This window comes from Xenopus tropicalis, chromosome 3 (genome assembly GCF_000004195.4).
Source record: "Xenopus tropicalis strain Nigerian chromosome 3, UCB_Xtro_10.0, whole genome shotgun sequence".
Classification (NCBI taxonomy): domain Eukaryota; kingdom Metazoa; phylum Chordata; class Amphibia; order Anura; family Pipidae; genus Xenopus; species Xenopus tropicalis.
Genome location: NC_030679.2, coordinates 99,958,753 through 99,972,115, shown reverse-complemented (window position 1 = coordinate 99,972,115; position 13,363 = coordinate 99,958,753). Strand labels below are relative to the sequence as shown.

General features: G+C 40.0%; 1 protein-coding gene across 10 annotated transcripts in view; it reads left to right on the top strand.

Moving 5' to 3' along the window:
- The window catches only part of tcf12 (transcription factor 12 (HTF4, helix-loop-helix transcription factors 4)), a 145,798-nt gene extending 132,784 nt beyond the window's left edge, over window positions 1-13,014 (top strand). For 6 of the 10 annotated variants that reach the window (XM_004912704.4, XM_012959616.3, XM_004912706.4 and 3 more), the window contains 6 exons: window positions 269-466; window positions 7,423-7,537; window positions 8,322-8,490; window positions 9,260-9,492; window positions 10,399-10,552; window positions 10,933-13,014. In XM_004912704.4, coding sequence (XP_004912761.1) covers window positions 269-466; window positions 7,423-7,537; window positions 8,322-8,490; window positions 9,260-9,492; window positions 10,399-10,541 — 858 coding nt within the window. In that variant the 3' untranslated portion in view covers window positions 10,542-10,552; window positions 10,933-13,014. Of the gene's footprint in view, window positions 1-268; window positions 467-7,419; window positions 7,538-8,321; window positions 8,491-9,259; window positions 9,493-10,398; window positions 10,553-10,932 lie in introns of all 10 variants that reach the window. The other 4 variants (XM_004912703.4, XM_004912705.4, XM_002940253.5 and 1 more) reach the window with 1 other exon arrangement.
- The last annotated feature ends 349 nt before the right edge of the window (window positions 13,015-13,363 follow it).

Genomic DNA, 13,363 nt, shown 5'->3' with positions numbered 1-13,363 from the left:
TTTTTTTGTAAATGTTTTAAGCCAGCTAGCATAGTTTACACGCAATTATTTATTTCTCCAGCTTTTCTACTTCTGCATTGGAAATGCAGTACAATGTTGTTTTACATTAAGCAAATCCTACATTGTTTGACGTTTCTGAACATATTTTCTGTTTTGGACACCCCTGAGTTCCCTGGTGCTGCAAGACTCCATAGACTTCATATAGTGTACATACATATAGTGTATGCCGTTAGCAGGAGAATTAACCTTTGCTGAATTTTATTCATAGCAATCCCGAATGGAAGATCGTTTGGATCGACTTGATGATGCAATTCATGTACTAAGGAATCATGCAGTTGGACCCTCAACTAGCATGGCTGCTGATATACACAGTTTATTGGGTGCTGCACATAATGGACCCATTGCAAGTTTGACCTCCAACTATGGAACAGCTGGCCTGGTAGCAAACAGCCGACAGACTTCAATGGTAGGTCAAGAGGAATTTTACAATTTAGCATCTATTGTATAGCACATCGATACAGTTTAACCTTTAACACTGCCACAGCTTAATATAAAACATATTTAATTATGAGCTTCTGGTAATTTTGTAAAAGCCAATTAGCATTAGGGGAGGATACCTGCTGCTAATTTTCCATTTCAAGTGCAACATTTTAATATCGGTAGAAAGTTCATTCTGAAGACCCTGCGCTCTTTGACCTTGACAGTGGCCCATACAATTCTGCCGTGCCATGTGCTGAAAGCGGAGACTTTTGACAGAGTATATTTTAGCTTATACATGCATTCTTTCCAGATGTGTCATAATTGGCAGAACATTTTTTCTCCTTGAAATACTGTGCAGAGAGATTGAATAGGAAAAGCAGTCAAGAGGGACTGAATTTCAAGCGTTCTGGTCTGGAAAAGCTGTTTATTTTTAAATTGGAACTAGACTTCAATAGCAGATGCTGGCAGAATGCAGCCTGAATGTGAATGTTACTTTGAGCAGGCCCTAAATTTTAACTCCCCCCAGCACTCTCTTTCCTCCCTCAAAAAAATGAATAGAGTGTGAGCGCAGCTGTAGTGGAAGTAACACTGGAAAGGAAACAATTTTAAGATTAATCCCAAAGCAGTGCAGAATAATGTATTCCATATTTATGCAAGGCATGGGAACCTTTTAGAAGAAGGCGGACAATTTTCATGGAAAGATGCTTTAAAAATATAAACTGCAAGTACTTTTCTGCTTTCTCTGTGAATTAAAGGGGATTGACACCTAAAGATTACTTTTTTTTAGTGTGATGCAACACCATTTCTTGCGCAGACAGCTGCATCCCTTTCATTTGAATTGGGAACACGCAGTCTGTGAGCCACTAGTGCTGCCAAGCATGTAGCGCCAGGGAATACGCACTTCCGCCTCCTCCTCATTGGATACCTGCATAGTTAGCACATTTCCCATTCCACTGCATAGTAAGTGGATCTTGGGCATTTTAATTGCTGTGATTTTCCCTGACATGGCCACAACAATTAAAATGCTGATATTTCTGCCCCCTTGCCAGGAGAAATCTAAATCTTTTATTTTTAGAATAACATAATCGGCTCACTTTAGTGGTTTTAGTTTAAAATTCAGCTCAGGCCCCATCTGATTCATCTTGTAGTCTGATATTTACACCACCAACTGATAAGGAACTGTGACAAGTATCATCTACATGTTTAAGGGCTCTGGCACACGGGGAGATTAGTCGCCCGCGGCAAAACTCCCTGTTCGCGGGCGACTAATCTCCCCGAGTTGCCATCCCCTGCCATCCCATCGGCGACAATGTAAGTCGCCGGTGGGATGGCAGACGCGGCGGGGCAGGGGATGGCAACTCGGGGAGATTAGTCGCCCGCGAACAGGGAGTTTTGCCGCGGGCGACTAATCTCCCCATGTGCCAGAGCCCTAAATGTCAGAATGAAAAACTAGAGATATGTTAAAAAGCCAAAGGATTTGCCCAGTTGTTAGAAATCCAGCAGCTATGACAAAATCTGACCCCACCCCCTTCCTTTATATCAAAAACAAAGTATGATATGTGGACAAAATCTTTCTTCACTGCAAATTTGCACGTTATGAGGTGTATTTATTAACATTGGAGAGAAACATCCCTGGTGATATTGCCCATAGCAACCAATCAGATCTTTTGCTTTTGTTTTCTAACTTGCAGGTGACTGTTCAAATTTAATTGCTATTTTATGACCACAAGGTGTTCCGTTGATTTTCTTAAACATGCCAAATTTAATTTGAATATATAAAACTTACCTTTTAAATAAGTTCTTTTCTTGTTCGGTACTTGTATAGTACGTAAGAGGCTAAGTGCTGTTTAAGGCTGATGCCACACCAGGCGTAGGGCAGATTTTTTCGGCAAGCGGAAAAACGCTTGCTGAAAATTCAGCCTACGCCTGCTACTTGTGCCTGCACCCGAATAAATGGGATACGCTCGGGTGCAGGCACATGTAGCCGATATACGCACGAAAACGCGAGAGAATGCAAAGTCTCGCGTTTTCATGCGTATATCGGCTACATGTGCCTGCACCCGAGCGTATCTCATTCATTCGGGTGCAGGCACAAGTAGCAGGCGTAGGGCTGAATTTTCGGCAAGCGTTTATCCGCTTGCCGAAAAAATCAGCCCTACGCCTGGTGTGACATCAGCCTAAGTAAAGTACAGATGTCATCTTTTTTTTCCTTTATTGTTTCTGTTAGTCTAGAAGAGATAAGGAACTCAGATCTAATTTTGGCAGAGAAAGTAGGAAATGACTCACTGACTCTTTATTTCATAACAGACATTTTTTGACGTGACTTGTAGGGACTGAATATACTGCGGTCTGCTTAATGTTTTGTTTGCTTTTAAAGTCAGGACATTTCCAGACCCAAACAAGAAACTTCCTTCTTTATATTCTGTTTCTTCCTTAGAGCATTGTTTAAAATCCTGTTTTTAAGCTGTTTGAGTGCCAGAATCTAGAGATGGCCACACACACACAAGCAGATCTAAATCCAGTGTGACCACTTTGTTCGGTTGCACCAGGGCATGCCAAATACATTGCAGGTTATTGAGCATAAATGATACTGTTGATGTTATCAGTGTAAAGCAGATATACAGTGAGGGAATGCAACTAAATCTTCACTGTACTCCTAACTGCTAAGTAATGAACATGTTAAACTATTTATACTTACCTTGGCTTTTATTGAAAACATACATAAAAATGCTTCTTTCCCTTTTAAAATATTGGCATTCAATAATTATATCAGTGCATTTAATAGGCAATAGATTATAAATTTTGTGAGAGACTCAGTATCACCCAACAGATATTGGCGCATGGTGCAACATTATCAGCAGGTAGCATTTACTGGTCAACCGTTTGAAAACGTGATTGGTTACTATGGGTTAGTAGATGCGGGCAACTTAAGATTTATTACATTATTCTGAATGTCTTTCTATTAGAGCTGTTAGTGCCATAAATATGCTTATGCCCAGTGTATACTTATTGTTGCACAATTTGTAGTTCACAGTTCCTGTAGTAAAAGGATAGCAATGACCCACTGAATGAGGCGGGTTCAGTATATCCAGGACCTAACGCTCCATAAATATTTGGCCCTCTCACCGGCTCATGTTCATGTATCGCCCTCCTTCACTGCTGGCTCATTGCCACCTTCCAAGTTCATGCTAAGGGCATCTTGCTCTATACACAGTCTGGAACCATTGTACAACTGGGGCTAATGTGCTATCACTTTATTATACATAATCTTAAAAAATCAGCTATACTGTTACGGCTGTATCACTAAGGACATTTAGGTTGCTACCATTTGCTCAAATGCAAATGAGTAATGATTATTGCCCAGAGAATCTGCACCTCAACCATGTAACTTGCACCTTGGCATATAAACCTGCAGATCTGGGGCAGGTAGCAAGCAACACGTTCCTTCTGTTTGGCGGTTGGGCATTTCCTATTACTGATTTCTCCTGGAATTGGGGTGTTAGACCACATAGCCCACTAATGTATGCCCTTAGCTACAGCCCTGCTCCTGCCGTATTGGACTCTCAGCATGTTTTTCAGCATGTGTTTTGCTGGATTCTTTTTAGCACAATAACAGGACCCTTTTAGTCAAAGACGAGATCCTCTGTACTTATGTATTATCAATATATTAAGGACTATAATGTGCAAAAAGCTACTAAAAAAGTGTCCTCCCCTTTAAACAAAACAGTATAATCTCATTTTTCATAGCATAAACTACCTAGACATTTAAGCCAAATACTATGAGAAATGCTTTTGCTACCATACCTAATGAGCCCCTGTGTTTGCAGTTGTGAGACTGAGAGACACATGAACATTATTAACATTGTAAGAAAGCTTGCTTGCACGCTAGTGAATGCATTATTACTCTAGGGAATGTGCTACAAATGATTTATTCTGCAGTATTAATTTTACTCAGATTACTACAATTAAATCCTTAAAATCAACACTTGTATTAATTGTGCCCTACCCTGTGTGAAGCAGCTAATTAGGCACATTCACACACAATACAGAGAGTTTGTTCCCTTAGGTTCATTGAATGGAAACAGATGCTGGTTGGCTCGTGGGGTAAATGAAGGCAGTGTCTATTGCAGTTCAAAGGGCAGCACTGTGCCATTTGTTAGTGGGGTTTTATTGGGGAGTGAGGCTTCCCTAATCACTGAAATGTAGACAAGTGGTGCCTGTGCGGCAGACAGTCAGCTGTATGCTAATGGGTCCCCAGCCTGTGTGACTGTGCCGGGGAGGTCACACTGCACAGACAAAAGACTGTTTGTACACCTGTTGTGTGTGGACATTGCCATCTTAATGACTTTAACCCCTTGAGTATGGAACACTTCAGTGTTCTTTTACAAGCTGCCCAGTAAATTTAATCCTAAGGCATTCAAAGGCAATTAGGCCATCCCTGCAAAAGTGACTTTTTTTTTCTCTGGAATGATTCCAAGAATGTTTAGGAAACCTGCAACAGGGTAAACTTAATTTGCATGGTACATATTGTGATGCGCGGAACATCTTAGGCTTGGCCTGATGAAGAGTTTCCTGCAGGTTTCAGCACAATATGAAACTTCCTTAAAGCCCTCTATGGCCAAAGTAGTCAGTGTCGCTAGTCTGGAAACATGCTTCCCCCCATGATATCTGTCAGTGCTGCCAAAAGCCGAGCGCTCTTATTGCTGCCATCATGCAGAGTCACAGGCACTGTGTGCCACAGTATCTGAATCCAAATAGCTCCTAACTGGGGATACCTACAACACCTAGAGCAATGCTTGTAGCCCACGTTGCCCTAGTGAATTATGAAGTCCAGGAAATAGACGTTAAGAGGATTATACATCATGTGTTCACCTAATTTTTTAACTTTTTCAAGGTCCTGTCACTGCTTCCTGAAAAATAATGACTATTAAGCTGGGAGACCCCCAAGCAGCTGAAGAATTTTATGGTTTCTTTTGTTACAAGTTTGTCGCTTCTGTGACCCTTAAGCCAAGGGTTTCCCCATAGAGAGCAATGGGAAGAGGTTACAGCTGGTCTCCATGCTTAGCCGTGCTCTAATAACTGTAAGGGGAGATTTCAGCATTCTACTGAAAAGCATATTCCAGAGAACCACAGAACTCTACAACACAAAGGAAATAAATCAAGTATGCAAACCTAACCCATTCCAGCACCTTGGCAGTAACAGAAACATTACAAATACCTGGACAGAGCCAGTTGGAAAGTGGGTGCATTGACTGATCAGCATATATGAGCAGCAAAGTGTGGGACTGCTATGTAACCATGTTAGCAAAAACAAAAATGGTACTCCCTTCTGGAGATAACAAGGAAACAACTTTTACTATGGGGTACAAATAACAGCTTTGGCATTACAGATAAATCTTACAGTACATTATAAGTGACTATTTTACAATTATTTGTGCCTTGTTTACGAAAAATAACACATAGAGAGTAGGCCTTGTAGAATGAACATGCTAAAGTAGCAAATTGTTGCTACCATGATTGGCGCAGTAGGCCCTTCTTGCTCCGGCCAACATTATGCAAGATACTACAGGGCTGTTGATGTGTTTTGGCGTTTTTTGGTGTACCAACTAGCACTACTATGCCTCTCCTCTTCTACTGTATAGACACTATTCTTCAAATGCAGCACAGATTTTCTCTGTTTTAATAAATAACTCCCTCGTTGACACTAAATTACCCTGGTACGCCAAGATTACCATGTGATACATTGTTAATTGACAGTCCTATGAACAGTGTTTAGATTGAATGGAACTAGAAGTTTCAGCAAGTAGTTCACCATTCCCTCCCCCTTATAACTGTCATTTGTCAGTTCTGGCTGTTAAAAGGAACATAACAGGTTAAATAATCCACTTCTTTATCTACACTTTATGGCTAGATGCCAGTGTAGTCTTTTTGCCTATTCAGCCAAATAATGTGGTTTCTGAATCATCATTAAATGGCGGCAGGAGCACAAAATATATTTGCCATGGAAATATGAATACATGTTGATTTTGTGATGTACTTAATCAAGAACAAATTGAAATAAGCCATTCATTAGGAAGATAGGAATGCTAACAAATGCTCTCAGTGCTGAAAAGAACAGCTGTATAGTTCTGTACATATCATGCCTTCTTATTTGTAAATCTGTTCATTTCACTTGTAAATTGTCATTGATTACTTTTGCTTGCATTGAAGCCATAGATAAGGCCAATAAATGCACATGCCTACTTCCAAGCATTTTATAAAGTGTTGATTTGTATAAAAGCACTGTGAGAAATCTGTTATCTACAAGTACTTACCTTGTGTTTAGTGTAATGTGACCCCCCTGCCTTCTTACAGCCAAGTCCTTGCTCTTTCCTAAATCACTGGATACTCACTGGGTGCAGCCTATTCTTTATCTACACATGACTATGGTAAAGGGCAGAGGGGGAACCGTAAGAAAGGCTTGTTTTGATTGGACACACCTATAGAAATTGTTGGCACTTTGTAAATATGGGTTGATGTTGCATACAGGTTTCATATGTGCAGCAATGTTACAGTGTAATTAGAGCAAATAAAGGCAAAATCTACTTACAACTTTAGTTGCCCTTTAAAATAAGGATGGCTGTTGCCATTGCTAACCTGACATTTTTGTAATTTACAATATACCATCTATGGCATGTGTATGGTACATGGTGTGCTCTTCATCCTGAAAACAGCTTGTGCCGCCTTTACTGACTTAAATGGGAGACACCCAACAAAATCATTACCCCAACACTATTGCTCTTCAGCCTGAGCATTTTTGGACTGGAAAGCCCATGTACTGGCGCTGTCAGATCATCAGTACTTATTTAAAGGTGCTTACTGAAAAGTGTGCTACCAGCCTAAATGTTTATACTATGTATTTCCTTGGTCTCCTTATAATAATTGTTTCTTTTCTTTCAGCAGGTTGCAAATCACAGAGAAGAATCTGTAAGCATATCCAGTGAACATTCAGTTCTGTCAAGCACAGTTTCTGCATCAAACCCAGAAATTACCCATAAACCCCAAGAAAATTACAGAGGTAATGTCATTGGAAGTGTGATGATTCTGCTTATTCTGCCTGACAGCTACAGTCAGGTTCACAAAGTGACTCATGCAGTTGCACAAGAGTCAGCCATGCGTTAGAGAGGGCAAAAAAATCTCAGAGGGCAACCCACCGTGTAGGACATTAAGACTATATTTCCTTCACGTCATTGAGTTTTTACAGTAAGAAAGAATGGCTGTGTTTAATTATGAATTTCAGCCTTAAGGCTACTGCCACACGGGGCTGATTCTCAACCTGATCAACACAGGTCGAGAACCAGCCAATCCACTGGCTCCTGTGTCTGCAGTCACAGGCACTGCATTGGCCTGGGGGCAGACACACACACAACAGATTTTGGTATAGAAACATGTGAATTTTGTGCCAGTATCTGATACATGTTTGCACCCAATGGCACATACTACTAAAAAAGTATATTTATATGAAAATGGTTTATTTAGATGAAGCAGGGTTTTACCTATGAGTATATGTATTTTTATTCTGACCTACATTGTTTGGGGGTGTAATTTTCCTTTAATGGGGTGCAGCAGTTAGTTGTACTGTATCATACATAGAATGTGACTTCCAACTCTACTGTAGGGCAAGGTCCAATGAGATGGATTGTGCTTATCCACTGGCTGGCAATCTACCCCGTGGGGCCTTACCCTTAGTCTGGGTTTCCCTGAGTGCAGCAACTAACTATAAAGCAGGATAACTGCATGATGAGTGTATGCCTTTAAGTTTACTTCTTATGAACCTGTATACACTTTGTGTTTATAAACAGCGTTATCTGGGGTATTGACTGCTCAGTCAGTGATATCCAACCTGGCGGAAATCAAGACTGAGCATAAAGAAAAGGATGAGAATATACACGATGGAGTCTCTTCCGATGATATGAAATCAGATGATGAATCTTCTCAGAAAGATTTCAAATCTTCCAGAGGGAGAACAAGGTTGTTTGTTTTGTTATGGTGTTTATATTTTCAGGAATTTCGTAGTATAAGGGCCTTAAATGTTTAACCCTTTGTGACCACAAACCAGATATACAATGCAGAAGTTGGTGAAGTGGGCCACATCATTTTCATAGAGCAGCCCAACTGCATCCATAAGAATATTTTAGAGCAAAATTTATGTGCAAGATTCATACTGGCTACCATAGAGCTACACATGAAATATTGTGCAGTTCTAATCTGGGCATAATGTACTCTTCTATGAACAGAGTAGTGGGGAATGCACACATGGCCACAAGGACTCGCACACAGCTATAGGCGAGTATAGGTTATGAAGAGGAAAGCTGCTGCAAGTTTCTGGGGTGCCCTGTAGGCTTTTTTAGGGAAACTAACAAGAAGGAAATATAATGATTACATTGTAAATGGAATTAAAAATTCAAACTGGCCTTCTCTTCTCTCACCATTTGCACCTGTGAACTTATATTTTTATTGTAATTACATACTTAGCTGAATGGCACAAAGAAATAATTTCCTATTTCCTTTGAATGCCTCTCATGAATCTGCTTCTGAGAATAGCCCACACATGCTTGATTGGTTGCAGTCCCCATTGACTCATTCTTAGTGACCAGTAATTCATCAAGTATATTAAATGGGGGGGGAGTCAGATCTTTGTGCATGTTAGATTGTCTCTCAGCAAGCAACATGTTCCATAGTTTTGACTGCACGATGAGAATAAATGAAATAACTGCGTATAATTGCTTCCCGTGTTTAGCAGCATCAATGAAGACGAAGATTTAAATCCAGAACAGAAACTGGAGAGGGAAAAGGAGAGGAGAATGGCAAACAACGCAAGGGAACGCCTGCGTGTTAGAGACATCAATGAAGCATTTAAAGAACTTGGGCGCATGTGTCAGCTTCACCTGAAGAGCGAGAAACCACAGACAAAACTGCTAATTCTTCATCAGGCGGTAGCAGTTATCCTTAATCTAGAACAACAAGTCAGAGGTCAGTGGAGCTGCAATAATACAACATAAGTTTTTTTCCTATTTAGGGCTCTGGCGGCGGCGGCGTGATTTCGCGCAAATCACCGAAAAAGACTCGCAAGTCTTTTTTGGCGATTTCCTGAAATCGCCGCGTCTGCCATCCCGCCGGCGACTTACATGTTCGCCGGTGGGATGGCAGGGGTAGGCAACTCGGGGAGATTAGTCGCCCGCGAACAGGGAGTTTTGCCACGGGCGACTAATCTCCCCGTGTGCCAGAGCCCTAAAAGTATTCTAGAGGCAGCCATGCCCAGGCCAATCAGGCACAGTATCAGGCTAAATATCTCTGAGGCCAAACAAATAGGTATTGTACGAGGGTACATGACATGGTGGCAGATGGGGCACTGTAGCTTTACAATTTTATCAGCACATGTATGGCAATCTTTTAAGTACTGAGTTCAACCTCCAGTGGAAAAGTGCAGAACATAACCATGTCAAAGGCCAACTGGTCAAATACCTTAAATTTGACCTCCTTATCTCTGATAATGAAGCCAGTCATAGCCATTCCAGGCAGCAGTCAAGCAAATGTTTGAGCCATTCAGATAAAGGCTGTTTGATCTTGCTTTGATCCTGGGTGTGTATTTAAAATCCCTGCCATATAGCAAGAAAGGCACAACTGATGTTTCCAGAACTACTTAACACAATATTTCAAGCTGTTTTTTGCTTGCAAGCAATACTTTGTAGTTGGAAAAACAACAAAAATATCTCTGTATTATTCCAGCTATCAGTTGTTGTTACAACATTAAATAGAACATCCCATACAGGAAGCCTGATTACAAGATCAGATCACTGCTTTACTTTAATTAATAATAAAAAATATATATATATTGTTTTAAAATATGTTTTATATTATTGTTTATTTATTCTGCAGAGAGGAACCTTAACCCCAAAGCAGCCTGCCTTAAAAGAAGGGAAGAAGAAAAAGTTTCTGCCGTATCGGCAGAGCCACCAAACACACATCCAGGAGCGCATCCTGGGCTTACTGATACTACCAACCCTATGGGTCATATGTAAACATCAGTCAGGTACGTGGCAGCATTCAACTATGCTCTATATTAAAAAGATTTATTCTGCCTTATCTGCATTAAATAAACGTGTAGTGCACTAGATCAGGTTGGGTTTCCTGCCTTGCTGGTATGGTATTCCTAAGCACCCAATTGCTGGTATGCTACCTAAGCACATCAGTAGTAGATAATCTAATCCAAATGTATTTCCATGGCCATTTAGAACAAGTATTTCCCCTGTAAAAATCACATCTAAGCCTTTTTCAGATGCCGAGGGGCAAATACAAAGTTGTGTTTGACCCAAATGAAAATGCAAACAGTATTCCTATGCCATTGGCTAGATGTGATAGCACCTCCTTAGTTAGCAATGCACTAACCGTCCTGCCTGCTCTGCTTTTCAGGTCTCCCGCACTATTGATAGGATATATAGAAGGTGACCTTTCATCACAAGGACACAGACAACATAAGATACTGACGACACAAATCTGACAGGATCACAAGAGAATGAAGAAGGCAAAATCAAACGAACTTGAAGCAAAACATCCAAAATGCAATCTATAGACTGAAGCAAAACACTTCTTATCAGAAGCTGAAATCTGCCAAGGGTGATATAATTTCAGCCCATGAAATAGTTTGAGCATATCATACCTGTCACCACCGCGTGTCGTTTCTGCACAATCAGACTGTCAGTGTCTCTCCACGCCCCGTGGGAGCTGCCTTGTGCCTAAACAAAATTGACAAATGCATTGTATCTACAAATTTTATTTATTATGGAACTGTTATAAAAGGTCTACATATAAAAGGGAAAAGTTGGGCTGAAAGTGGAGAAGATTTCAGTTGATGCCAGCATTTGTATAACTGTTCATATACAGAGAATAAAGCAGTGGCAACCTTTGTCCCTTAGCATTCCCAGCAAACCTATTAGTGTCTTAACAGTGGAAGGGAATGGTCTTTTTCTATCCTTTCCATTACTTTTGCCATATGAATAGTGTTTTCCAGCTACTGGAAAATATTACTTTGGTATAGTTTATGTTGTTGTTTTTAATGTTATTTTTGGTCTCTGGTAATCTGAACAGTTATGGTCATAGCTAACCTTCCACGCTGAGCTCCATGCTTTTAAGTAATAAGCAGTTATAGAAAGGACTGGAGCAATACTGTGACCTAGTGTCATCACATGAGGGGTATATTCTTTTCTCCCCTTTCCTAAAGTAGACATTGCTTTACTGCTATGAAGGGAAGAACATAGGCTTCATAGTAAGGCTACCTGGGGCAATGTTTCTATGCAGTACCTGCTACATATAGAGAACATAAGGCGTTGGCTGTAAGTAAGCACAAAAGGAGATTCTGCAGGCGGTAAAGACTGGGACTATTTACCATAGCAGGTAACGTTAGAACAAAGTGTAGGATTGAGATGAAATGTCTGAATGAAATGAGAGCAACGGTCAGTGCTCCTTATCTATCATTTGGAATGGCAGATCATTGTAGGATTCACATAAGCGCCCCTTGCAATCCAGTAACCCTCGAGCCGTACTCGGATGTTTCCAGTCTATACAAACCCCTCTGAATTTCCTTGTAAGCCGTCTTCCACTACTATGAGCATAGAAGGGAAGGACTAGTTCCTTATGGTCTGAACAAAATTCTACCAAAATTAGGATATAAAACTCTAAAGAGAACAAAAACAATCTATAGTTTTGGGATCCTAAAATCATATTGTTGCTGATCCCTCAGATAACTATGAGGTTAGCGGATAATTCCAGTTGCTTATAAATATCAATTATCATGGGACTATATCTGTGGCCTTGTTCTTTATTCAAGTATTTATCAACTAAACAAACGTTGTTGCATATGATGTGATTGATCACTTGCCACTGCCTGCCCCTTTTTTCTTTATGCTTGTCTCTTCTTGTCCTTCCTTTACCCCTTTGTTTGTTTCTATTTTTCTTGTTGCTATATTAGACATTGCAGTATGCCCAAAAGCTTTTCTTCATGAAATAGAAAGAAAAAAACATTTGGCTTATTTTTCACTGTAGTTAGTCTTTTATACAATAATCTTGTAAGAAAATTTCTTGGATTCTAAATATTACTCTTTCTAGATTTTTGAAATCGAAAAAGTTTTCAGTAAAAAGTTTCTTACTTTATTTTACTATATTAGGTAGTAAAAATGTAGGGTTATTTACCATAACCTGTTCATTAATATCAGAAATTTACAATAGCATTTTAAGAACATAGTAGGGTCCTAGCATACCGTGTAGTACCTATGGAGTATTGTAAGAGCTAATTGTCCAAGATGAATTGCTTTATCATCTTGTTCTCCAGTTTCCATTGTTGGTCTCTTGCAGATTTGTACCCTGTGTCAAATTCAACGTATTGTTGATAACTCTCTTCAACCAGCAGCGAGAAGTTCAAACATTTCTGTCGATGTAACAGAAACACAATATGTATATAACATTTATGTAGCAATAAATGTGCCATCCTTTTTTAAATACAGTAGAACCGTGTATTTATTCTCCATGTTTTCCAATCCAGGAAAATGATTGTGTGTTTGCTTTGTCATTTGTGGGTTTTTGTTTCCTTCTTTTGTTCTATTACATGTCTGTATAGATACACACTGTATTGTTCTGTCTATTGATAGAAAAGGTAAGAGAGTCCATTATTAGAAAATCATGGGCCAGAGAGACAGGTTCTCACTGGCTAGGGTTCCAACACAGGCAGTAGATTGATTAGGGCCACCCCTATTCAACATAAACTCAATTAATAGGGCTTGTGCTTAACATAATCTCTGCCTGTTTGTTTTAATTAAGAAATATCTGTGCTTTCTGTTATTTTTGACAC